A 27,336-nucleotide genomic window follows, 5' to 3' on the forward strand; every position below is an offset into this window, starting at 1 on the left:
TGATTTAAACCCAAACAGCTTTTTTTTTTGGTTAAGTTTTTACTCACAAAGCAGAGATAACATTCTTTTTCAAAAGTCATCTTCTTTCAAGGCAAATAGAGCTAATGCCAAATATTCTATGTGAAGTAGAGATTGTTGTTTCATAAAATAAAGTAACAAATTTCAATATGACCTAGCAAAAAAGGTCAACATTTTTGCAGTAATACTGTCCTTGTTTCATTAATTCTAACATGTTTAACTGAAGCATACTTACAATTAAAAAACTATAATCATTAATGATGAGGTTTATACATCACATGCTACCTCAATCCTTGGTTTTACAACCTTGGAACAACTTTACATTCATCTAATCTTTGCTGATTAGTGACCTCGAATTTTCTCTCTCTGAGACCAAGTGAAAATTGACATTTTAATGTGCTAAACAAACTTGCAAAAAGTTCTATGTACATCTACACTGAAATAATTTGTAGTTCATGCTTTTAAAAAAGGGTGTGGGAAATATAAAAAAAGTCAGCCTATCCTTTTATCAGGCAGTAAATTTCTGTAATGAAAGTATAAAAGTATAAAAGATATTAAGTATCTACTTTATACAGCAGCATATGGAATCTCTCTCCAAAACTGGAAGACAGGAGCTCCCAAAGCTGTCTTCAGAGTGCCATAATTATTTATAGAGCATGCTAAGCTTATGTAAATACTGTCAGTGGTTTTAAACATGTACTTTTTAATCCAAGTAACAATTGAAATCATTTCCAAAATCATTTCCAGTGAAACATTGGGGGGAAAAAAGACAGGAAGAGAGGCAATATGTTAAAAGCAAAATACAAACCAAAACAAAACACCTAGTAACATAGAGCTCAAATCAAGCATTTTTTTCTCCCAAAAGATGTTACAGCTTTGATCATCTCAGCCAATACTTCTTGAGCATCTGCAGGATCGTGAAATTGGAAGTGATTTCATAAGTCATGTAGCCTAGCCTCCCATCAGACACGGGACCCTTCTGAAACGTTCCTGTCAAGTGATCATCAGTTTCACTTAAATACCTCTAATAAGAAGGAATCCACAGCCTCACAAGAGAGCCTATTCCACTTTTGAACAACTCTTATTTTTAACAAGTGCTTTATGATATTTAGTTAATATATAATTCTGTTGACTCCAAAATTGATCTAAGTTCTACCCTACATAGAATAAACATAATCCTTCAGAACAGCAACTCTTTAGTTATTTGAAAAGGGAAATAGTTTCCTGCTTTCCTTGTCCCCAAAGAGTTTTTCTTTTTTTCCTAGTCCAAGTAGCCCTTATTTTCTCAATCATAGTGCTCTTGATATAGTCTCTAAACCCTTTACTATCTTGGTCACTCTTTGCTGAAAAATTTCCATTTTGGGTAGTGCCCCTTATAAAACGTGGCATCTAAAACTGAATAAAACTCCTGATGTAGTCTGATTGAAACAGTGGAACTCTTTTCTCATTTAATATGAATGTTTTATTTCTAAAGAGGTAATGTGGTATAGTGGAAAGAGCACTGAATCAGAAGTCATAGGACCTGGGTTCATTCCCACTTCAGATACTGTAATACTTGGAGAGAGTCACCCTTCTGGTTGTGATTTTTTCATCTATAAAAATCTAAGACTTGGAAAAAATGAAAAAATCATTTTAAGAAATCTATTTAGAAGGTACTTAAGTGTGGTCCATTATGTAACCAAAGCATGGATCTTGTCAAGTATGTTTTTGTTGAAGTGGCCATAGAGGCTTGAAAGAGGTCCAGTGACAGGACACTCACTGACTCTGGGGGCAGCCCTCCTTTTCGATTTTTGGACAGTTTTAATTTTAGTAAGTGTTCCCTTATGTGAGGGAGGCAGTGGGGCACAATGAAAAGATCACTAGCTTTGGACTAAATGATCTTGAGGGTCTCTTTCAGTCTACTATGATCCTGTGTTGAATGCTTCTCTGTTTTGTCCCTAATTCTTGCTTATGGGACCAAACAGAATCAGTTTAAACCCTGTTTCGGTAAGACATATCCCTTTCTCCCTTTTGTTCTGCTGGGTGAGTCTAGCTTTGATTCCTAGCTTCCTTTCATATTCTCCTCATTGAATTTGAAATAATTCAGCATTGTCTTATTTATTTCTACACTGTTGTCCTTTTGTTGGTAATTATGAAGCTATATCGTAGCATGGATATCTTGACAATGTTGCAGTGACTTGTGGGAGATAGGATGAATCAGATTGATTGACTAATTTTTTTTCAGTCTCATCCCTGCTCTGATTATTTGAACCAGCTGAAAGGGAGTGTAATTGTTTCTTTAGATGCACTGGAGCTTGTCCAGCTGCTTCAGTTACCTTGCTTTAGACACACCACACAGTTCACAATGTAAACATTGGTTTTAATGTTTACAAAAAGACTTTAAATATAATGATAAAATTCTGTAATTTGTCATGTCATGACTATATGTGGTTAATGTATTGCAACATATTTGACTTGTTGCCCAAATCACTCCTTGTTCCTCTGTGTTAAATAATAAACAAATTTAAATTGCTACCCTGTATGTTTATTGTCATTAGACTGTTGGTCTTTGCAGTTATGCTGGACAGTGTCTTACAAATTATAACACTGTCAGTATTTAAAATGGACTAGATAAGCTGCTTCCGGGCAAACACAGTTCGTTTACTTTTTAAAATAACCTTCAGAATATAGAACCCTTTTTCAGCTACTCAAATTATATTCCAAAATGTGTTTTATTTGTCTCATAAATTAATTCAGAAAAATTCACATGAAATAAACTTTCCTTCTTAATTTTGGTTTAGCATATCCTTATTTTCTGCAGTAACATCACTTGGCACTTTCTTACAAATTTATGAGTTTTGATTTTTGTGATTCAATCTGCATCATTATATATACATGTTTGTGTATTAGGTGTGTATATGTACATCCACATTATATAGCTTTACACATACACACACACACACATACACACACACACACACACAGATATCCTATCACAAAGTAAAGTGGATAGCTGAGATTTGGCCTCAGTTACCTGACAAGTTAAGATCTCTTGCTTAGGAATCAGAAAACCTGGATTCGGATTCCATCTCTGATACTTATTATTTGTCTCACCTTGGGCAAGTCATTGAACTTCCTTGGGTTTTTGGTTTCTTTGTCTATAAAACAGAAGAGTTGTTCTATGTGGCCTCTGAAGCTCTTTTCAGTTCTGTATCTGTGAACCTAATCTCCCTTTACCTATAGACCTACTTAAGTATTTACATGTAGCTGTTTACATGACAGACTAATTGTTCATACACACTGTGTATTTATATGTTTGTTTACGTGGATCATTGAAGATGAAGCATGGTACAGTGAGGAAAGAGCTAGGCCTGAGTTCAGATCTTGCCTCTGATACATGCAGAGCATGGGCTGACCTTCATTATTCACTGGGATTTCTCTATCCCATGAAATATGTGATGGGTAGATAGAAAATAGCATATTTGCATACATATAGACATACTATACAGAGGATTGGTGGTGTATATGTATATATATATATTCAATGTGTGTCTAAGTGGAATACATGTAAACATACACCTCTTTAATTGTAAAGATAGAGCCTTTGTTCCATGAAACTTTTGTCCTATAAGAGATCCTTGTATGAGTTTTGAGCTGTTTGTAGCATTCTTATAATCCCTTCTATGTGAAACATATTTTAAAGCAGTTGTAAAAAGTAGAATCCCATTACTAATTCACTGTTCCCATTTTATTTTATAAAGATAGAATAAGCAGGATTTTTGTGAAAGTCTGCCCTAAAAATTGATCTTTGCTTAATCATATCAATAAAATTCAGTTATTAAGAAAAACTGCATCAAAAAAATTTTAGTGGATGTTAAAAATTGTCTGTAAGTAATATTTTTTAAAAATCCATTCATTACTCATGTTTTCATTCTTTTTTTCTGGTTGCAAGGAGATAACTATAGAATATACATTAATGAAATTAGCTAGATAATGTGGCCTCCCAAAACATTTTTTTTTAGGTAGTTGAAGATAAAATATATTTGACTCAGTTGCCAAGACTAACGACCTAAATTGCCTGCTTTGTTTTGTTTCATTACAAAACAAGCATTTAGAGAGGGTTGTTTATAAAAGCTGTTCAGTATAAACATACTGTTGTCTTAATATTGTGACAATAAACTTCCTTCCACAGAAAAATAAAATTAAAATCATGGATTCCAAAGAAAAATAAAGTATTTTCTTGACTTTTTGTTTTTCAGACCTGAGGATTTTCGGATGTAACTGGAAGAAAGTTGTTATAAACAACGGAGAAACTTCTGAGACTTTTGAGAGTTCCAATTTTTCCCTGATACCTTTCTCCCACAAGAGAACCCAACTGCTATGTGGAAAAGTCAGTCTGTTAAATACAGGTGCAGAAAATTTGTAGGAGAAAGAACCAGAAGAGTATCAGCAGGCATTACAAGAAAATAATTTTTTGTATAGATTGTTCAGTGACCTTGTAAAATGATCAGAATAAAATCATTTGATCAGCTACTAAGATTGTCCTTTAATGAAGAAAAAGCATGAATTCTCAGTCTTAACTGGTCTCTCCAAACACTCCATAGCAAAGATATAAACCACTGCCAGCAGTCATCCACAGCCCAAGTAGTTAGGGTTCTGTTGCTAGACCATGATTCTCATCTCCATTAGTGTTCATGCCATCAGGGTAGAATGCTAAGCTGGAGGGCTTGGGTTTCACACTGATCTGCTTCTTATTTTTGACTTTAACATTCTGGTCTTTTTGTTAGGTATAATCACCTGTATCATGTATGTGCTCAGACATTCACATTTCCACCAGTTGTGGAACAGTTTACTATTTGCACATTCGAATGAAATAATGTTTACATTCTCTACAGCAGAAGTTTCCAAAGTGGGTGATAATGCCCCCCCCAGGGGTGCTGGAACATGGGAAGGAGGGGGGTCGGTAGTAGTCTTGGGTGTTGAAAAAAATAAAGGAGCGGTGGAAGCATAAGGAAAGAAGAGAATAACATTTTAAAAAACCATTTGTACATGTTTCATCTGTTGTGTAACAGTTAAAGTTGCAGTGATTACATTATTTTCTAAACAAACACACAAAATGCAAGTTATAAGGATTGGTGGTCTAATCTGTTGACAGGTCTTAATAAGCATGTGTGGGCAGGCAAGCTGTCACACATTGTCAAGAAGTCCAGCTTGCATTGACAGAAATATGTGTGTATAATGACTTGTTTACAATATGATACTATATTTGATGCAATATTGCATCAAAATTTCAATGCCAGAAAGCTCCTACAAATTTACAATAAATTATTATATTTAAAATGTATCATATATACATATATATATATAAATGATGCAAATTTCAAAAAAGCCATTAAAGGAAGTAGATTTCTAGGGGGTGCCATGTAATTTTTTTGAAAGGGGCAGTAGGCCAAATAGGTGTGAGAACCTCTGCTCTAGTCTCACATAATGGGCTTTTCTCAGGATTCTGGAAGAAGAATTTGGCTCCTGTGGTGGAGGGTTTATTATTAATAATAGCTTGATAGCTCACTTTACTTACATGGCAATTTGGCATAAGGGATAGAGGGCTCACTAGATCTAGAGTCAAAGTGACTTGAATTCAAATTTTGCCTCAGATGCTTGTGACTTTAGCTCTCGGCCTCAATTTATGTAAATCTATAAAAAGAGTACAAAATACTTACTTTACAGGGTTGTTTTGAGGATCAAATGATAATATATGTAAAGTGTTTTATAAACCTTAAGACACTGTATAGATATTAACTGCCTTCCCCTAAGTAGAAGAACCAAGACTCAAATCTCAATCTCCAAAGTTCAAGTTCCCTTCTTGAAATAAAGAACAACAGGATGGTCTCACAGTCACCGCAGATCTGGCCCTATAGAATCTGGTGTGAAGGGGGCAACTTTAAGCAACTAGGACCTCCTAAAGGTGGTGGACTAATACAGGGAGCCCCTTCTCATTTGTTTTTCTAGTTGTAAAGATCTCTTCCATCAGATTTAACCCTCTTCTCCAAGGAAACCAAGGATATTTCACTAACATGTGACAAAGGTATTGTTTTCTCCAGGGATTTGTAGGTGAAAAAGTCAGATGGGGGTAAAATAGTCTCTTCATAATTCACAAAGTATCATTCATGAACTTATCATGAAGCATATCTCCATACCATTCAGATTAAGTTTTGGAAGATTTATAAATAATGGAAATCTCTCTTGATGAATACCTTATTCCAAATGAATTTAAAAGTAAAAGCAAAAAAGGGTTTTTCATACTTTCAGATGCATGGCAGGGGGGATTGGGGGAGAATAGATTCATTGGAAACATTCCTGTTCCAAGTTTCATTCATATGGTATAATTGGTTTATAAAGAAATGAATTTTTTAAGGAGGATAGAGAAATCTTCCTAGTTAGTCTGATTGAGGGAGGTTAAAAGAAGTATTAAAATTAAAGAAAATTTTAAAAAAACTTATTCAGGCAAATAATATTGTCATCTTAGAGTAAATGCTACTATTTCCTTGCTGCTTCCATCTGCCTCAAATCTAAAAGCCATGACTACTTACAGCTAGCATTTACTGTACAAATTGCTTTTCTGCCTATAGCCCAACAATTGGATGTCTTGGCTTCCCATCTCCAACTGGAAAAGGAGGTACATCTACATCCTGCCAATATCAACAGTGAGCATCCAGTCTTTTCTCTCCTAGCCCACAGTTCCTGCATGGAACAGGTAGCAAGTTCTTGGAGAGGCTATAAAACCTATGAGTCTCAGGAAAAGATTTTGCTGCCAGTCTCCACAGCCCTGAGTTTGAATTGGCCAGAAGTGCAACATTTTCCTAATATAAGGAGTACATGATCTTTCCAAGACAGGCATTAAGAACCATTTTCAGCTAAAATGGCCAATTCTCTGAGAAAGTGGTATTCCTCCTGCTCCATCCAAAATCTTTAAAAAGCAACAGTTGAATAGTTTTGCAGTATCCCAGCTGCTCTGTACTTCACCTTTTTCGAAGAATGTTCAGGCCAGAAAAGTCTTCAGAGGAAGCAGACAGTGGGTGACTCCTCCTGCCAGCCAACTTTCATCTGTCAGCCGGGGATGAAGTGGACTGAATTTTCCACATCAATCCAACATAAATGAGGCATCTGAAAGAAACCTACATATCTATGTCTGCCATTTTTTTCATCATCAGAAATTTCCTACTGCATTCAAGTGAACCTTTATTTCAAGACTTAACTGCTTCAATGCTTTTTTGCCTTCCATTTCCAAAGTTAATAACTATTAATTGTCGGCATAAAGAAGCTGCTTGAAGAGAGTCCTGTGTCTTCTTGTAAGGCACGGGTTTTATAGATAGATATCCAGGAGCTTAAGTCTTTCATTTATCATAAATAGCCCAAAAACAGCTTCTCTGACTTACAATGCCACCTGGCATCTTCTGTAGACATCAGAAGACTAGAGGAAATTCTGAGCGTCTGGCTTGCTTTTTTTTTTTTTTTTTTGGCAAAACCATAGATGCTAAGTAAAATGTAAGTTGCTAGAAGAATATTACCTGTTAAACTCATATGCTTAATGCACTCATGTTAACATATTGTGTAAATGCAGCCTTGATTGTGGGATGTGCCAATAAATCCCCCTGCCTCAGTAAAGGAATAATTCTCTTTTACTACCCCTCCCAATGATCCTACAAATGTTAAAATACTGTAGTTCTGCTAAAGGTTTATTAAGGATAAGAAATGAACAGTGTTTCTTAGACTGAGTAAACACAAAAATATAACAATAATACTATTTTAGTTTAGTCACGCTGTAAACTGGTATATAAAAGCAAATGGTCCTCATGAAGAAGGCTATTCTTGAACAAGTTAAGATAAACCCAAGTAACTGCCCAAAGTAACCATGTCCTAACAAAACATGAACCTTAGGTGGTGGTGTATTTATTACGCTACATTATATTGTATTTATTATACCATATATCATTATATTGATATTATCAACAAAATATAGCGGGAAGAGATAGAGAAATCCCATGTAAAATAAGTAGAGATTGTAAAAAATTTGAGAGACTCATAGGAATTACATGAACACAATTACAAAATAATCTTTTCTTAAATCTAAAGACTGGAGAAATATTAATTGCTTATAGGTAGTCCAATCCAACATAATACAAACAACTATATTACCTGAATTCATTTAATTATAAGTACTAACTGTAGCAGCAAGCACCCTGACACATACAAGATGGCCTGCTAGCAAAGGTTCTTAGATCTGCCTTTGAGGGGTCAATAATCTTCTTTAATCACATATCAACAGAGAAAATACAAGCAGAGAAATAAAGATCAACAGACAGGGCTTCTAACTGTCTGACCATAAGCAATGCATACATCACAGATCAATAAATAGATCCAGCTGTCTGACCATTACATACATACAAAGTTACCAGAGAGAGAAGCACCAGCATCTTGGTTTTCAAAGCCTGGGGTCTCCTTAGCAGCTACATAGAGTCTCATCTCTCACATGAACCTTCTTCCAAAGACTAAGCCCCAAAGTAAAATCTCACCTCAGAGTATATATACACTTTTCAGAGCCAGAAGACATCAAGACCCCCATGACCCAGTGCCTCATTAGAAATTAACCAAAGGTGTGGGCCTTCCTACACAGCAAACCTCCACTAATCAAGCTTCCCTTAATAGGCTCCACCTAAGGTCTATTAATGGGTGGGGAAGATCTTTAACTGTCATTAACATTACACATACCAATCAAACTACCAAAGGATTACTTTAAAGAACTAGAAAAAATAATAAAATTCACCTGGAAGAACAAAAGGTCAAGGATATCAAGAGAATTAGTGGGGGGCAGGGAGGAGGATGAGTTGGGGTAGGGGTGGAAGTGAGTGGGAAGGAAGAGGGCTTAGCAGTATCAGATCTCAAACTATACTCTAAAGCTATAATTCTCGTAACAACTTGGTAAGAAACAGATTTATCAGTGGAACAAGTTAGGTACACAATATGCAGAGGCCAATGAGTACAGTAGCCTAGTGTTTGATAAATCCAAAGATCTCAGATAATTAGGACAAGAACTCACTATTCAACAGAAAAAAAATTGGGGGAAAACTGGAAAGCAGTCTGGCAGAAACAAGGTATTGATGAATATTTTATGTTATATACCAAGACGAACTCCAAAGTGATGCATGATTTAATAGAAAGGGTGTTTCACCTCAAGTTCCTTCTTTCCCCCTTATCTTACATCACCCAGATGCCTTCTGTCACTATTGCTTCTTGTCAAGACAAACTCCTCTACATGCACAAATAATCCCATTCTATCCCATCTCTGCCAACAGATTGCTTCCTCTGTCATCCCCACTCTCATTTATCTTCTATAATCTTCAGTAATCTCTGTCTACTGGGTCCTTCCTTACCACCCACAAATATATCTATGTATCTTCCTCAAAAAATCCTCATTTGATTAACTATCCCCACTGTTGGGGATTAACCCTCCCCCTATTGTCCCATATCTCTCCTGCCTTTTGTGGCTAAAATCTTTAAGAAAACAATACATGCCTTCACTTCTTTGCCTCTCATTTTCTTCTTAATTGTCTGCATTCTAGTTTCTAACCATTGAAACTATTGAACTCATTATTCAATCAAAACTGTTCTCTCCAAAGTTATCAGTGACCTCTTAACTGCCATATTCAATGGTCTTTTCTCAATCCTCATCCTTCTTGACCTCTCTGCAGCTTTGACACCATTAATTACCCTTTTTTCTTTGCTACCATTTTCTTGATGGTTTTTGTGATATTATTTTCTCCTAATTCTCTTTCTAAATATCTGACTGTTTCTTCTCAGTTTTCTTTGCTGGATATTCATCAAACCATGAAGATCCCTCAGAGCTCTGACCTGAGTCCGCTTCCCTTCCCTCTGCTCCCCTTCCATATCTTTCTCTTCTCATCTCTTCTTTCTCTATAAAATTTCACTTGGTGATCTCATCAGTTCCCACGGTTTAAATTATCATCAAATCTACTTATCCAACCCTAACCTCTCTGCTAACCTCCAGTCTCACATCTCCAACAGCCTGTTAGACATATCAAACTGGTTGTCCTGTAGACCTCATAAAATCAATATGACCAAAACTGAACTCATAATCTTTCCTCTCAAGTCTTCCCCACTTCCAAACTTCCATATTACTTTTGAGGGTACCACCATCTCTCTATTCCCTCAGGCTCACTATCTAGGTATTGCCCCTGACTCTTCATTCTCATTCACTCCCTACATCAATATCAAATCTTGCCAAAGCCTGTGGATTTTGCCTTTGTAAAATCTCTGGAATATCATCTCTTCTGTCCTCTATTATTGTCACCCCCTAGTACAGATCCTCATCTCCTCATGCCTGTACTGTTGCAATAGCCTGCTGGTTGGTCTACCTGCCAAAGTCTCTCCCTATTCTAGTTAATCCTCCATTCAGCAGTGATAGTGATTTTCCTAAAGTGCAGGTCCAATCACTTCATGCCCCACCCCTACTCAATAAATTCCAGTGGTTCCCTATAACTTCTAGAATTCAATATCAAATCCTCTGTTTGGAGTTCAAAGCCCTTCATAACCTAGTTCCACACACGTACACATTTCAGCCTACTTATACCTTATACCCCCAGCATACTCTTCAATCCAGTGACACTGGTCTCCTTATTGTTCCTTGAACAAGACACTCCATCTCCTGAAGACTGGCATTTTTACTGACTGTTTCTCATACCTGGAATGTTCTCCTTCCTCATGTCTATCTCCTTGCTTCCTTCAAGTCTAAACTAAAATCCCATCATCTATAGAAGAGTTGTCAGACTCAGAGGAGGTACCTGCAAAACTCTGGAGTGAAACCTGAACTAGATTAAAAATCATTTGGGAACTGCTTAACAAACTAAATAAAAATACAAAATAGATGATGTTAATTTGTGGTTTTCTAGGTCAATATTCGGCCACAGGAACCTGTTTCTCCTTAAGTTTGACACCCCTGTAACACAAGAAACCTTTTCCAATCCCACTTAACTATCTTAATAACTTCTCTCTGTTGATTACTTCCTATTTATCTATATACATTTAACCTAGATACCTTTTATTTGTACATAACTGTTTACCTGTTAGTGCCTCCATTAGATTGTGAGCTCCTTAAGGACAGATAATGTCTTTTGCCTTTTTTTTCTATCCCCAGTGTTTAGACCAGTGTAATGCCAATGCAATACCCACAGCAGCCACTTGGATTGCATGTGGATTTCCTGGATAAATTTGCAAAATATAAATTCTCTTCCTCAAAAGTGAAAGCAAGATATTTATTCAGATACCAGAAAGCCAATTCCACCATGGTTAACAACGAAATTTGTACACATTACCAATACAGGGAACACAGAAATCCCCAAGCCTTCCCTCCATTAGGCCTCCCCACAAACAAGCTCCCCTAGGCAAAATTCCACCCTCTCTCACTCAGGCTAGCTGCTCAGCCTCAGCTCTGCCTCTCTCTCTCTCAGCTCTACCCTTCGTGCTCCATCTATTCAGCAAGCTCCTCTCACCATTAGCTGCATGTGACTCAAGCTGTGAGCTGGGCCAAAGCTCAAAGCAGATCATATGGGCCTATTAACGGACAGGGAAGATCTTCATATTCTCTTACCATTACACCCAGTGCCTGGAACATAGTTGTCCTTTGTTCTTGAAGAGGATCAAAATAACATCACTGTTTTTGAGCGAAGTTGCCATGTATCTGACTGTGGCTAATCAGACAAATACAAGCTAAGAATGCTCTACCATAGGTCAAGCACATGAACATTTGGGGTAGATTCTCTAAATTTGCGCATCTCATGTTTCTTTTGAGCGACTTCAATTCTGCTTTGCTCATAGAGTACAGCATCTTCTCTGATGTAGGCAACATACTGAGCAGTCCTATTCCAGTGTCTCCCATAACACTCAATCGATTCCAAAGTTCTTAAAAGAGACCTTGAGAGTGTCCTGGTATCACTTCTTTTGACCACCACGTGAGTCCTTGCTTTGTGTAAAATAGCCTTTTAGGCAAGCATATGTTACCCATTGAAGCTGTGCTGTGTAAAATGGAGTTTGAATGCTTGGTAGTTTAGTTTGAGAAAGGACGTCAGTGTCTGATACCTTATCCTGCCAGGTGATCTTCAGAATCTCCCTAAGACAGTTCAAGTGGAAGTGATTCAGTTTTCTGGCAAGCTCTGTAGACCTTCAGCTTGGTACCTCTTTTCTCCCACATTATCCTTCAGAGCCTCCCAAACAGCTAGCTCTGGCAATGCATGCATCAACCTCATTACTGAGGTAGACATCCCTGGAAAGTGTATTGCCAAGGTAACTGAATTTATCCACAGTATTCAAAACTACTTCATTTGCTGTAATTGATGGTTCCACATATGGATGATGCTAGCTGATGGAGAACCTGTGATTTCTTGGTGTTGTTAGGTCAAAATTAGCACAAGCAGCAGAGAATTGATCCATACTTTGTTGCAGCTCAGCTTCGGAGGTTGCATTGAGTGCACAAATTTTTGTAGCCCAGTGTCTGACACGTAGTAGGCTCTTAATAAATGCTTATTAACTAACTAACATCATAATCAAATTGGAGGGGCATGAAAGAATTATCTGTCAGATCTATGGGTAGAGGAAGAATGCATAACCAAACAAGAGACCGAGAGGTTCACAGAAGGCAAAATAGACAATTTTGATCACATGAATCATTTTTAAAATTTGCACAAACCAATGCAGCTAAAATTAAGAGAAGCTTAAGGTTGGGGGGGGGGGGGATCTGGATCTTTGCAACAAGTTTCTCTGCTAAAGGTCTTATTTCTAAGATCTATAGGTAATTGAGTTAAATTTATATGAATAAGAGCCGTTTCCCAGTTGATAAATGTTCATAGAATATGAATAGGCAATTTTTAGAGAAGGAAATCCAGGCTATCAATAGCCATATGAAAAACTATTCTAAACTACTATTAAAGAAACCTAAATTAAAACAACTCTGAAGTGCCACTTTACACTCATCAAATTGACAAACTTGACAAAAAAGGAAAATAACAAATGCTAGAGGAACTGTGGAAAAATAGGTTATACTAAAGCACTCTCTTTTGGAAGTATGAACTGATTCATCCTTCTGAAAACAATTTGCAACTATGCCCAAAAGGCTATTAAACTGTGCATACACCTTTGATCCAGTGACACTGCTACTTGTTCTATATTCTGAAAAGATGGAAAAAAAAGAGGAAAAGGATCCATATGTAAAAAATATTTATAATGGCTCTTTGAGAATGACAAAGTGAGAGGTGCCCATCAATTGGTTTATGGCTGAACATGTTATATGATTGTAATGTGCAATATGGCACAAAATGCGTCATGAAAATGAAGGGCATGCTTTCAGAGAAACCTGGGAAAACTAATATGAACTGATGCAGAATGAAGTAAGCAGAACCAGAACAATTTATAATATAAAGTTTGCATATGTATTTATATATTTTCTTTTGAATATAGTTGTAATCTGTTTGCATTCTGTTCTACATTTGGTTCTGCTATGTTTTCTTTGCATTATTTTATATTTTATTTGTATTATTTTATAGTTCTTTCCAGATTTATTTATTTTGCTCACATTAATAGGCTTTGAAGGAAGGCAGACATAATCTACAATGAGGCACAGAAAAAAGAAAAGATGTTTCAAAAAACTTTCGTGGGAAATTAAGATCTAAAGAAGTTAAAAGTAGCTAGTGGCTCAATGGTTAGAGCATTGTAATAGCAAGCAAAATAGAATCTTTTGCTGTTTTTGTTTTAGTATAATCAAGAAGTATAATGCCTCTGAATAATGTGATGGAAGAGGATCTTTCCCACCCATTGTAGTGCCTCGGAAGTTTTGTAGGAATGTTCACACCTTTTGTAATGAGGCACTGGTTCTCAAGGGATGTGATGCCCTCTAGTTCTAAAAAGTGTATAAAGACTCTAGGGGGAGGTTTTACTTTGGGGCTTACTGACTGGAAGTGTTTGTTTGGCCAGAGGAAGACTTCAGGAAGCTGCCCTTAAGGGCCCACCCCCACGCCCCGTCTTTGAGAATCCAGATGTTGGTGCTTCCCTCTCTGGTAACTATGGTCAGACAGTTGGACTATCTGTTGAATTATGGTCAGGCAGAGGAAGCCATGTCTGTTGATCTTTGATTTCTCTGTATTTTCTCTGAAGTTCACGGTGCTGACTCCCCTGAACAAGGTGAATGATATATGTGCTTGGTTAAAGGAATGATACATGTGCTTGATTAAAGTGATTGTTAACCCCTCAAAAGCTGCCTTTCCTTTTATGAATGCAGATCTAAGAACCTGTGATAGCAGGCCCCTCGTGTATGTTGGGGTGCGTATTGCTGCAACCTTCAGGCCTAGAGTCAGGAAGACCTGAGTTCAAATTCAATCTCAGACACTTACCAGCTGTTTGACCCTGAGCAAGTCACTTCACCCTGTTTGCCTCAATTTCCTCATCTTAAAATGAGCTGGAAAAGAAAATGACAAACCACTCCTGTATCTTTGCCAAGAAAACCCCAAATGGGGTCACAAAGAGTCAAGAACCACTGAAAACAAGAAAAACTAATTGGCCTTCCCTACCTCAAGTCCCTTCCTGTATATTCTCCATATAGCTATAAAAATCTTGTTCCTTAAGAGCAGATATAACTGTCAATCCCCTACTCAATAAACTCCGGTGACTCCCTGTTGCCCCTGTTCTAGGACAAAATATAAATTCATCCACTTAACTTTAAAGGGCTTTGCAATCTTGTCCTTAGGTTGCATCTTTCCAGTCTCATTGTGCATTCCTCAATGTCAAGCACTTTGTGATCTGTCCAAATTGGCTTTCTGTCTGTGATGTTCCTTGTAGCACTCTTCTCTATGCCTTTGTACTGGCCATGCATCATGTCTGTCTTGTATTCCCTACTCACCTAGATCTCAAAGAATATTTCATTTCTTTTAAGATGCAGCTCAAGCACCACCTTTTACATGAAACCTTTCACTTCCTGCTACCCTCCCCTGTAGCCATGTTGTATTTCATTCATATTCATTTGTATTTATTCTGTACTTATATATGCATTTGTTGTCTCTCCCAATGAAATCTAAGGTCCCAGAGAATTGAGACTGTTTCATTCTTTGTATCTGTATCCCCAGAGCCTAGCATGGTAACTTGACACACAGTAGAGACTTGATAACTAGTTGCTGATTGATGCAATTAGCTAAATGCTATGATGAAAAAGAATGGGAATTTGGAGTAGAATTAGATTTCTGAGATTCACAAGTAATGTGCAATTCACTCTTTCCATAGATAACTAAAACCTTTAGGTTTTTATTTAGCTGTCCAGACAGCTCTCTAGAAGGGAAAATAATGTGGCAGCAGATCCCATCAAAACCACCTTCAGAGATTTGCCAGGCTGCTGAGGTTTGTAAAAGACAATTATGTGATTTGGGGCAAATAATTTTTTAAAAAATAAATTTTAAATAGCTTTTGTTTTTCCACCACCTGCATTTCTAAATATACCTACCCAAACCATACTTTATAGTAATAAATAAGAGGGGGAAAATAATTTAGCTAAAATAATTAACACATCTGACATTATATGCATAGTTCCCTACTTGCAAAGAAGATGTGACTTCTTATGTCTCTTCTCTAAGAAGATCAATGTAATGTAAAACTTGATCAATGTAATTGCATAGCATTGTTTCTCTGGTGTAGTTGTTGTTTCCATTTCCACTTCCATTCAATTTACATTCCCTTTACATTTACAAGGCCAATTTGGACACTACATCCATTTACATGTAGTCATTGTGTATAGTTTTCATTCAACTTATGTGCATCAGTTTATGTAAGTTTTCTCATACTTTTCTGAACTTTTCATGGTCATGGTTTCTTACAATACAGTAGTATGTCAGATATCAGTATATCACAGCTTGTTTAGACATTCCTCAATTGATGGTCATCCACTTTGTTTCAAATTATTTGCAACTCCACAAAGTACTATTATAAATATATTAGTGTACATAGAGATTTTATTTTTAGTGATAACTTTCTTGAGGGCAGGGACTTCCATGTTTTTCTTTGTATCTCCAGCACCTCCAATGATCCTTGGCACATGGTAGGAGCCTAATAAATGCTTGTGGAAGGGAATCCTATATGCTTAGTTATAGAATCTCTACATCAGAGGGTTTAGATATTTTATTCACTTTCTTAGAATAAGAAAGAGATAGGCAAGTAACGCTGGAATTCCCAGGGTTGCAATGTTCTCATCTATAAAATGAGGGGATTAGACCAGCTGATCTTTAAAATCTCTTCTAGTGTTAACATTATATGGCTCTATGGTTCAATTCCCCTCAACAAGCATTGTTGCCAGGAGGTGCTAGAGATAACAAAAAAACCCATCAAGTCCTCAAGGAGCATACAATCTAGGTGATGGGACAGGTGTATAGAATATACAGAGATAAGCAAACACAAGGGAATTGGAGGAGGAATTGGGCATTAAACAACTGGAGGCCATGGGTTCAGGAAAGCCTTCACAGAGATGTTGATGGAAGAACTAAACCTTGAATGCAGAATTTCTCAAGCTTTTATTAAGCACTTAAGCACAGGGCACAGAACTAATTTAATAGACCATTTCTGCCTTGATGGAGCTATGGAATGATGGTTAATAGAGCAGCTTTTGAGTCAGTCTCCACTTTTACCTCCATCAAAGAAAATTGTCCCCAATCTTGTCCCTAAATTTCTAATTCTGTCAGAAAATGCCTTTGAAGGTGAGAATCTGTACTTAGCAGATGTTATAGAACCTAAAAATGGTGGTGTAAATTCTACTACTGTCATTTCTCCTGGTGGGATAGAGCATCATGGCATTACAGCATCTTCCCCCTCCCACACCCAATCTAAGTTTCTTGAAGACAGGCATTATTTCTTTTTTGTTTTTTGTATTCTTGGTAGTGATTATATAGTCCCAATGCAAATCACAGAGTCATTTCTAACAGCACCTAGACTTGACTATTGGAGGAGTTCAAAGGAACTTTGAATGTCTTCAGAAAGAATAAATGTATGATGCTTCCCAAACTAGATATGGACCATCTGTTTGGAAAGCACAGGAAAGGATCAGTAAGAGGAGAAACTGTGAATTTTACATCTGAAAGAAATTAATTTCCAGTGTGTGTGTGTGTGTGTGTGTGTGTGTGTGTGTGTGTGTGTATACATATACATAAAACATATAATACTCACATATTTTTTTCACATACACAGATGGTTAGGAATTGGGTCCATTTAAATAATGACAATAAATAATATTGCTTCTGAATCCAAGTTAGCAAAGATTTTGTTATCTGAATCTCAGAAATTCTGCCCAGAGAGTTTTATGTTATTTACTGAAGTTGCGTCAGAGAAGACCTCAGAATGTATGTACTCTCTGCTAATTGTGCCTGTTTAGTTCCTCACTGGCTCAGTTATTGTTTTTCTCAGTACAGAATTCACTTTACATCAATATTGAGGAATTTCCAGATTTCATCATAAAGCCTTTTGCCAGTAAGCTTGGGAAATTAGGTGTTTGCACCCAGAATATGAATATATTTAGCTTGTGAAGGTGGCTTAAAGTCAAAAATGTTCCTGCTGTCTGTCTGTATTTTCCATGGTGCAGTAAAATACAAGGGGAAAATTGAAATGTTATTCATCAGTTGTATTGGATGTGTTACCTAAATATGGAGGTCATTTCATTCATCACCCAATAAAATGCACTTGCCCCTTTGTTTATAGGGAATGTAAACACCTTGTTTATTTGAGGCCTTCCTTCTGACTGTCTCTGTCCATGTCTGTGTTGATTCTCTCTTTGACTACAAGCTCTGGAAAGGCAGGAACTCTTGTTTAATTCACACCATACAAATTCTGGCCCAGCACCATGCTTTAACAGCTGGGCTTTGTGGCATTTTCTATAATGATAATAACATGAAACTATTAAAGAGTGTATGTATTATAAAGCTAAGCTGCTAGAATTTTGTGATAAAACTCCCCATCTGGGAGCCAATTTTTTAATAAAAACCATCATATGTATGCATATATGTATACATATACTTAAATATCTATAACTTCAAAGCTCTTTTTAGCATGTACTTATGAAACTGCACAATTTAATTAGTAATGACAATTTCTTAAGGGGCTGTAACGAACCAAATCCAGTCACACAAAGGCTTTCTGGCAAAAGTCTTCTCTTAGCTCTTACTTTTTGTAACACAAAAGTATTCTAAAACCAGAAGTTCCCCTTTGAACCCAAATTTTTGGTTTGTGTAACTTTGTGGCCAATAAAAATTTTTCATTTTGCGTTGGAATTGATGCTGGGTACCTAGACCAGAGAGACAGAGCAATTAAACAAGCATTTTATATATACATATACATGTACATATTGTATTATATATATTACATATTATAATCACCTTTACATTGGAGGCACTATGCTAAGTGCCAGTGATACAAAATAAAAAAATGGTAAACAGTTTCTGCTCTGCAAGGATATCAATAATATTAACAATAACTAATTAACAAAATAATAAAATATAAAATGAATTAATAACTAATTAACAACAACTAATATATAGTGCTTTAAGGTTTACAGAATGCTTCACCAATGTTATTGTATTTGATCTTCATAACAAGCTTTAGAGGTGTTATCATTATTATTATTGTATTTTTACAATTGAAGAAACTGAAGCAAACACAGGTAAAGTGACTTGCCCAGGGTCATACAGCTGGTAAGTGTCCAAGGCAGGATTTGAACTCAGATCCTCCCATACTCCACTAGGTGCCACCTAGTTGCCCAGCTTATGTTCTCTTAGAGAATAAACAAATGCTAAATGCCAGGTAATTTGAAGAAAGAATAGATACTAACAGCCTAAAGGCTCAGGTAAGGTTTTCCGTAGAAAATTCTGAAGGACAGTTGTGAAGAAGTGCATAGGGTGTGCTGGTGTGGGTCAGCAAGCAAACCACTTTAGCTGGCAGGTAGGGACATGAAGGACAGTAACATGATCTGTCTGAAAAGGTAGATTGTGGCCAGACTGTGAAAGGCTTGAATGAAATTGGAATTATTGCTCGTGTTGACAAAACTCATCCTAAATCAGTACTTATCTATCAAAATTGTCTAAGTTCCTCTCTGTATGTAACATGTACTCAGCTATGGACAGAACCCAACAGCATCTGCACCACCGTAGCAGTGGAGTTAGGAGACATCTGAATGACCCCAACATTGGGAAGGGACAAATGACCCTATGGATCTGGGAACTGTTATGAGGTCAAACAATCGTTGCTTCAGCTGCCTAGGAGCTGCTACACTTCTCCTCTTCTGAGCCAAGGTGATGTCTCACCTGAGGGCTTCTGGGACTCAACTCTGTGACTCCTGGGAGGCTGAATGGCTTCTTCCTCCTCAGAGCATCCAACTCTCCTCTCTTCAGGAAGAGCCTAAACATGACTGTTAGGTTCTTCTTGTACAGGTGTCCTTTCCCTTCCTTTTCTCCTTTTTGGAACACTTCCATTCTCTATCAACTTGAAAAGGGTCAAGTCTCCCCTCCTCCACCTCAGAACCCTCCACTCTTTCCCCTTATTGAAGACTTGCTTCTATTTCCTTTGGGAATTCTTCATCCTTTTTAACAACGTGAAGAATGTTACCAGCTTCACATTCTGGATTGGGATTTGGTATACCACCCACACTCCACTCTTTCTCAGATCTTGGATGGGATGGCAGACTCTGTTTGGTACTGCCCGCTCTGGAGTCTATTCTGGATGGTCAGGGCAAAGCCTAGGATCCTGGGTCTATCCCTGGGTGACCTTGGCCTATCTCTGCCTCTTTCTCCTAGCATAATTGCCAACTGAAAAATTGGTACCACCCCTATATCCTTGACCACCCTCAACTAGAGGTTATAGACAGGGTTGACATTCTCCTCTAGGACAGAGGTTGTCCTCCATTTGGAACATAGATATTAATCACGCACTGGCTGAAATTCTTCATAATTGTTGAGATTTTCAGCCTTATTACTTGAAACTATTTTTGAACATTTACACTGTAATCCTAGGCAGCTGGTTAAAACTTTTAGAGCCAATTTTCCCCTCCCACTAATCTACTCTATCACTTTATCTAGTGCTCTGTTTGTTCCATGAGCAACCAGGAGGCAGAGTGGATAGAGCTCTGGGGCTGGAGTCAAGAAGATGCATCTTCCTGAGTTCAAATTTGACCTCAGACACTTACTAGCTGTGTGACCTTGAGCAAATCACCTAACCCTGCTTGCCTCAGTTTCTTCATCTGTAAAATGAGCTGGAGAAGGAAATAGCAAACCACTCCAGTATCTTTGTCAAGAAAACCCCAAATGGGGTCACAAAGAGTCAGATAGGACTGAATATGACAGAAGAATATGATTGGTTCCACACTTTTCTTACTTTTCTCACCAACAATCTTTTCCTTCAGCTTCTTTTATTTAACTTAATTTTCCTTAAACTATATATATTCTCGTATATATGTACATATACATACACATATATTTGTGACTGTATGTGTATATATACACATGCATGTATGCATATATATATGTGTATATAAATAAATGTGTGTATATATGCATATGCATGTATGTGTGTGTGTGTGTGTGTGTGTGTATGTGTGTGTATCTTTGATCTTTCATCTCTCAGAATTCAGTAGTAAAACCTGAATCAGAATTTGGACCTGGGGATTGTTTTTCAAATTCTCCTTAACTTCTCCTTCCCACATTACCCTTCTGATATACTTGATTAGTCAAATCCCCTCCAAGTTACCAACAGGATTTCCTTCCTATTTGGTTCCTTTTCTCTACTCCTATTCTTTCCATATTTCCACCTCCCCCCCAAAAACCAACCAGAAAGTAGAGTCTCTAAACAGCTATTAACTATCACTCATCACATTCATTTAACTTGGAATAACACGTTGTTGGACATCCAGATGGGAAATATGGTCAGTTAGTTGACTTGTTGCCTTGCACACTAGTCCACTCTTCTAAACATTTCAACATCTAGCTATTTTATTTAGGTGCTTTTATAGTCTCCTCCATAAATCCAAACTATCAAATTGTATCACTTTGCATAAAGATGATGCATATAAACCTGGTATTTCTTTGTTCAGGATGAAAGATGTTATTCCAGTTCTGCAAAGGAAGTGAAATAAGATAAGAAAGCCCATGAACAATAAATAGTGTAGCAGGGCGAGGCTCTTTTACCAGCAGATGAGGACTATATGTTGACCAGTTTAATGAGGCTCACTCTATTTTTGTTTATAAACCAGTATCCACATTTGATAAATATTAGCTGGTACCAATCAGATAAAGAAGATCAAAAGGATATTGGAGGTCATTTGATTCTATGATATTTTCTCTTACTGAAAAAGCAAGAGAAATTAATTCAAGATATAAACAAAGTGGTTAAAGAGCTGCTCTTGGAATCAGGATGACCTGGATTCAAGTCTATTTTTGTGGTCATATTGGCTAGGTGGGCCTAAGGAAGTCACTTAACCTCTCAGTAAGCCAGGAAATATGCTGAATAAAACAGTAAATTGCAGAACATGTGGCAACACACACTGGAATTTCCTCAATGAGAATTCCCAACACCAATTAAATCACAGATTTCGGTCCAACCAAAAAGAAGTCTAAAAGTATGAGAGTATGGGATTAGACAAGGGGGACAAAGAAAAATCACAAGCAGGACAAGATGATTCTGTTTTCTTTATGGCTTAAATATAAAGTTTAAGGAAAAATAAACTGAGACAAGTTCATTCAGATATGGTTTACAGCTTTTATTTGCTTACAAAACAGAATGGAAATAGGTAAACAATAAATTATCTGTGTGTTCACACCAATCCGTATAGATGCAATGAAGAAATCCCAGCAAACCAAAAACTAAAGAATTCTTTCATTAAATATAGATCTCTCTTTAGATTGAGGGAGGGTCACTGTTTTAGGATACCAATTCATTTCTCAAAGCACAAAAAAGAATATTGGTTTGTAAAACCATTGACTGCAAAGATATGCTAATTAGATCCTTGGTTCTGAGAGTCTGGCAAAATATATCAGGGGTAAGTAATTGGTTTGGATTGGCCCACAATGCAAAATGGTGTTTTCCTGACAGCATTCCCTCTGTAGAGGGGGACTTTCTAACAGTCAATGAGTTCATTTATTGGGTCCCTGAGGTAAACTTGGAATGCCCTTTTACCACCTTTCTTCTGGGGGCCCATTTTTCCCTAATCCAATTGAGACTATTCAATTCTGGGATTTCAAATTGTCTATTAGAGCAGGGGGAAACTTCCAATGTTGGAGACGGATTTTGCATTCTTTGCTGAGTACTTTTCTAATAAAACATTAATAATCTGGCATACATTTAAAACAGCAGAAGGAAGCACCATTCTTTAAAGACATTGGCCGATGTACAGGGCTTTTTTTTTTTTAATTGTTTTGCTCTTATGACCCAGAGTAAGAAGACTATCTTTTTTGGTTTTCATTATTAAACAATAATAATCATAACAATATATCACCCTGCAAATATTTTCTAAGAGGGCAAATTAGGCTACTTACTGAACAAGAGTTTTACAAGTGAATCTTACAAATCATATACCAACATTCTCCTTTAATAACAATACTTTAAGAGTTCTTTTAATGGATTTTCCAGTTCCTTTTGGAATAATTGGTTCCCTGGGGCCATCAGATCAGGTCTTCCAAATCCTCTTGAACAGGTGTGAACTCCGGCTGATCAGGGTCAGGTGCTAGATGGGAAGACTGGGGGTATGAGACTAGCCAAGAACAGGACCCAGGAACCATAAACTCAATGTTCCCCATCATATCATAGGTTCTCAGGGCCATGAGTTGAATGAGTAGTGTGGTAAATGAATTCAAGGGAGGTGTTGACCACTTGGATTACTGTGCCCACCTTTACCCACCACCACCACCAAGAGGATGCAAATGATTAGCAAAAGAGGAAAAAAGCAAAACATTAGAGCAGTCATTAGGAAACTGGCATCACAGCCAACTATTGAAATAGTATCCCTTTAATTTATAAAAAGGAACACTGAAAACATTTAGCAGGATTATGAAAGCAACAAAGCAGGTTAGTGGGAAAGTGGGAAAGTAGTGGAAGACCCAAATAATTTCTGGATAGCTCAGTGTTAACAGAAAACCATCACCAGGAGAGAAAAGGAATGCACCATACCTGCATACTTCAGGCAAGAGATGAGCAGCAAAGATCAGACACCAGATTTCACTAACCTAATTATATATGTGTTTCCTGAGTGAATTTTTTTGATGGGGTGAGGGTGTACACTGGGCAGGCTGACATGCCTATTTTAATTTTGTAACTGTATTGGCTAGTCTCTGTGCTGTGCTTTTGTTTTATCAAATTCAAATTTTTCTCATTATGCTGCTTAATGCTGTGGAGACCACAAAAGCATGGAAGGAGTGGAGGTGAAAAGGGAGAGGGCAAGTGTGATGGGTAACCTTGTTTAGTGGTGTGAGAACATTGACTGTGCACAAGTTACTGGGTCAAGCTTTGGTGGTGGTGGTCAATATGGCAGTTCTGTATCCATGGCCAAATGCAACCACAACAGAAGGCTTTGGTTTCAGTGCTGGTAATCATTGTAAGGGATCACGTCTTTAAAGACAGAATGGCAGTCCGAGGGGTTGTGGGAACAAGGGTAGGAGGAGATGAACAACAAAGAAAAAGACATCAGACAAGCTTCATTCTGGACACATAGTTACCAAGGTTAATAGTCCTGCCACGGTCGATACATTACACTCAAGCAAGCACGTTCTCTTCTCTACAGCTGTAGCAATGAAGGTCCTTACACAATTTCATTTGTGAAATGATGCCTGAAAGCATTTATCTGCACAGCATATCCTCTGACAACATGCATTTGATGGAAGTGTTTAAGGAGTACAATTACTTATCAGGATCTCACTTTAGTAGTTAGTAATGAGGAGAAGTTATTATATTAATAATTTGCCTTCTTGCTAAAATTATTCTTATTCTCCTAATATTTATGTAACAGTAGTAGTTGCTGTAGTAGTGGAAGTGGTAATAGCAGTAATAAATTAATCCCATGAATGAAATTAGGGTAATTCTGTTCATTATGCTGACAACTGGCGGGAGGCTCTCCTCCATTATGAACATTCTTACCAAGAGTCCTTGACTATATCAGAGTGGCAACAAAGGATGAAGCTATAAGATTCCTACCAATCCATTCTAATTATCAGCTACAAAATCAGTGTCTCCAATTACTTCTCTGAATATTCTATGACTGAGAAGAGGGAAGGAAAGAAAAACTGAAATTTGCTCTTTTTAATCTTCTATCTATTTTTGAAATTTTTTTGAAGGGCTACTTATATTTGAAGGGCTATATATATTCCTAGTATATATACTTTATATCATTCAGGATATCTCCCCAGATGATTCTGGCCTTTGTTAAACTTGAACTGTACTTCCCACTCACCTTGTTCAGTGTCTTTTCTCTCCCTCCCCCATAACACACAGTCCATTACCACCGTCACTGTAGACCATACTCACCTCCAACACCATAACTGGAACAGGAAGAAGGGTCACAGTAGCCAGGTTGACCTGAAGGTCCCTGTGGCCCAGGTACACCTAGGTGACCAGGTGGACCTCGTGGACCAGGTGAACCTTGTGGCCCAGGGCTACCAGTTCGACCCTCACCAGCAGGTCCTGTGAGAACACAAATGTACAATTAGATTGATTGTTAGCATTCACGTTATTTAGGAAAGTAAACTAAAGCTGCTAATGGAAATAAACAAACTTGCTTTTCAGTTTTCTCTTCCTTGCATATAAATGCTCTTTACTTTGCATCTGCTCCTTCCCAGTTCATTCCTTGCTAATGGAAAATGCAATGAAAATGCCTATAGTACTCCCTTTATCCTTTAGGCAAATGTCTAAATCATCTCAGGACAGCAAAAAGCAAAATTCATTCTTAACTAGTATCTTCCATACTGTCTAAGAGAAAGGAGTACATTTTGACCAACAGTATTTTTCATAAAGCAAAATGTTGTTGTTTTCTAATTGTATAAGAATCCTAGGATACCCTATTTGGGGTATTCTTGGCAAAGATATTGGAGTGATTTGCCATTTCCTTCTCCAGCTCATTTTACAGTTGAGAAAAATACAGCAAGCAGGTTAAGTGATTTGTCCAGGGTCACATAGCTAGTAAGTGTCCGAGGTCAGATTTGAACTCAATTCTCCCTGACTCCAAGCCTAGTGCTCTTTCTACTTATTGTGCCACCAGCTGTCTCTAAGTAGTGGAGCTCAGTGAAAATTTTGAAGGAATTAAGATTTTCTGAACTGAAAGGTGCTTTGAGGCCATCACTCAGGCTGCATCCAAAGTGTTTGAAAGGTCTTCAAGTTGAAAGTAGGGATTGTTTCATTCACTGTACTTATATCAATACATGAATGAAACAATTAATTGAGTTACGCTTGGCACATAGTGGGCATTTAATAAAAACTTGTTAAATAAATAGATTAATTGGTACAGTTCTCTCCTGGTTCAAGAAATCTCCAATTAACCATGAAACCTTTAAAGCCAAATTATAAGGAAATCTACTTTACTCCAAAATGTGCTATGAAGGCCATTCCTTCTAAAGAACTCTTTCCAAGCCATCATCAGGGCCAAAAACCAAAACTCCATAATGATTTTAATTCAATCAGACTAAAGATATAACATTATCTATAATCTGGAGAGCCTATTTTATCGTCAGAAGACAAGAAAAATATACAGAAAGCTGCAAACTCGACATCAGATGCATAAGACCACAACCATCCTGGCACGTTGCATAAACTTTACGCGTAGGTAATTTTGGCTAAATGAGGATAAATGCTTGGGAGTTTCTCAGTTTACACTCATACACACACAGCTTTCCCTCTATTAACCCAGTCATTTGAATGAGACATAGAGGAAATGTAGCCCAGACAATAGATAGACATTACAGCTTCCCCCAGCCTGGAATGACAAGGAAGTACAAGAATTTGCCGCCTGCCAAAGTTTGCATAGGTTACCTGCAGGTCCAGGGGGGCCTCTGGGTCCTTGACTTCCAATGCCTGGATTTCCTTTTTCTCCCTTGACACCTGATAAACCTGTTGAGACAAGCACCATTAGAACGCTATTTAGAAGAGGCAGAATATTTACAGAAGTTTTAAAGGTTTTCAGTAGCCAAAGAAGGGCAGGTACAAATAAGGAAAAGGCCTGAGAGGAAGAGATTTCAGTTTAAAGTTCAGTAAGTTTAAAGTTTTGAAAAAGCATGTGTGTGTGTGTGTGTGTGTGTGTGTGTGTGTGTGTGTGTGTGTGTGTGTGTGTGTGTGAGTGTGCGCGTGTTGTTCAGTTGTTTCAGTGACGTCCAACTCTTAGTGACTCCATTTCAGGTTTTCTTTGGCAAACATTGAAAGAGTTTGCCATTTCCTTCTCCAGCTCATTTTATAGTTGAGAAAACTGAGACAAACAGGCTTAAGTGATTTGCCCAAGGTCACACAGCTAATAAATGGCTGAGGCCACATTTGAATTCAGGTCTTCCTGAGTCCAGACCCAATATTCAATCTATCTATCGCTTTGCCTAGCTGCCCAAAGAAGAGAGAGGTTAGGGCTAGATACATAGACCTGATAATCATATGCATAGAGATGATAATGAAGATATATTTGTTTAATTAAGAAAAATCCACTATACACACACACACACACACACACACACACACACATCCTCACTTTCAAACAACAAGCACTTATTATGTGCTAGATAGCATGCTAAGTACTGAAGATACACAAACAAAAATGAAAGTCTTTAATCTCAAGAAGGTTATAGTCAACGGGAGAGACAACATGTATGCATAAAAGTATGTACAAAAATATATGAAAAACAATTTCTGGGGAGGCATTAGCACCTGGAAAAATTAGGAAAGGTTGCATGTAGAACGAGGAGCTTGAGCTGAGTTGTGAAGATAACTAGGGAGTCTAAGAGACAGAGGTCAGGACAGTTTGCATTCCAGGCATAAGGAAGAGCCTGTGTAAATGCACAGGGATGGAAAAAGAGTTGTGCATGAAGAACAAGAAGGCAGCTAGGTGGCGCCACAGTGCACAGAGCTGGCGCCTGGAGTCAGGAAGACCTGAATTCAAATGTGACCCCAGATACCTACTAGTTACATGACCCTAGGCAAGTCACTTAACCTCTGTTTGCCTCAGTTTCCCCATCTGTAAACTGGGGAATAACTAATAATAAAATCTACCTTCCAGAGTTATCGTGAGGATCAAAGGAG

At 37.5% G+C, this 27,336-nt stretch overlaps 2 protein-coding genes across 3 annotated transcripts in view; one reads left to right on the forward strand and one right to left on the reverse strand.

The window, feature by feature from the left end:
* MRPL13 (mitochondrial ribosomal protein L13) overlaps positions 1-4,530 on the forward strand; it is a 45,183-nt gene extending 40,653 nt beyond the window's left edge. The window contains exon 7 of the mRNA XM_072603194.1: positions 4,257-4,530. Within this exon, the coding sequence (XP_072459295.1) occupies positions 4,257-4,278 (22 nt within the window). The 3' untranslated portion in view covers positions 4,279-4,530. The remainder of the gene's footprint in view (positions 1-4,256) is intronic.
* A 17,290-nt stretch (positions 4,531-21,820) lies between these two features.
* Positions 21,821-27,336, reverse strand: part of COL14A1 (collagen type XIV alpha 1 chain) — a 248,731-nt gene continuing 243,215 nt past the window's right edge. The window contains exons 47-49 of one of the 2 annotated variants that reach the window (XM_072603195.1): positions 26,089-26,166; positions 24,592-24,747; positions 21,821-22,798 (exon numbers count right to left, since the gene is read on the reverse strand). In XM_072603195.1, coding sequence (XP_072459296.1) covers positions 22,737-22,798; positions 24,592-24,747; positions 26,089-26,166 — 296 coding nt within the window. In that variant the 3' untranslated portion in view covers positions 21,821-22,736. Of the gene's footprint in view, positions 23,680-24,591; positions 24,748-26,088; positions 26,167-27,336 lie in introns of both variants that reach the window. The other variant, XM_072603197.1, reaches the window with a different exon arrangement.

This window comes from Notamacropus eugenii, chromosome 4 (assembly GCF_028372415.1).
Source record: "Notamacropus eugenii isolate mMacEug1 chromosome 4, mMacEug1.pri_v2, whole genome shotgun sequence".
Taxonomy (NCBI): domain Eukaryota; kingdom Metazoa; phylum Chordata; class Mammalia; order Diprotodontia; family Macropodidae; genus Notamacropus; species Notamacropus eugenii.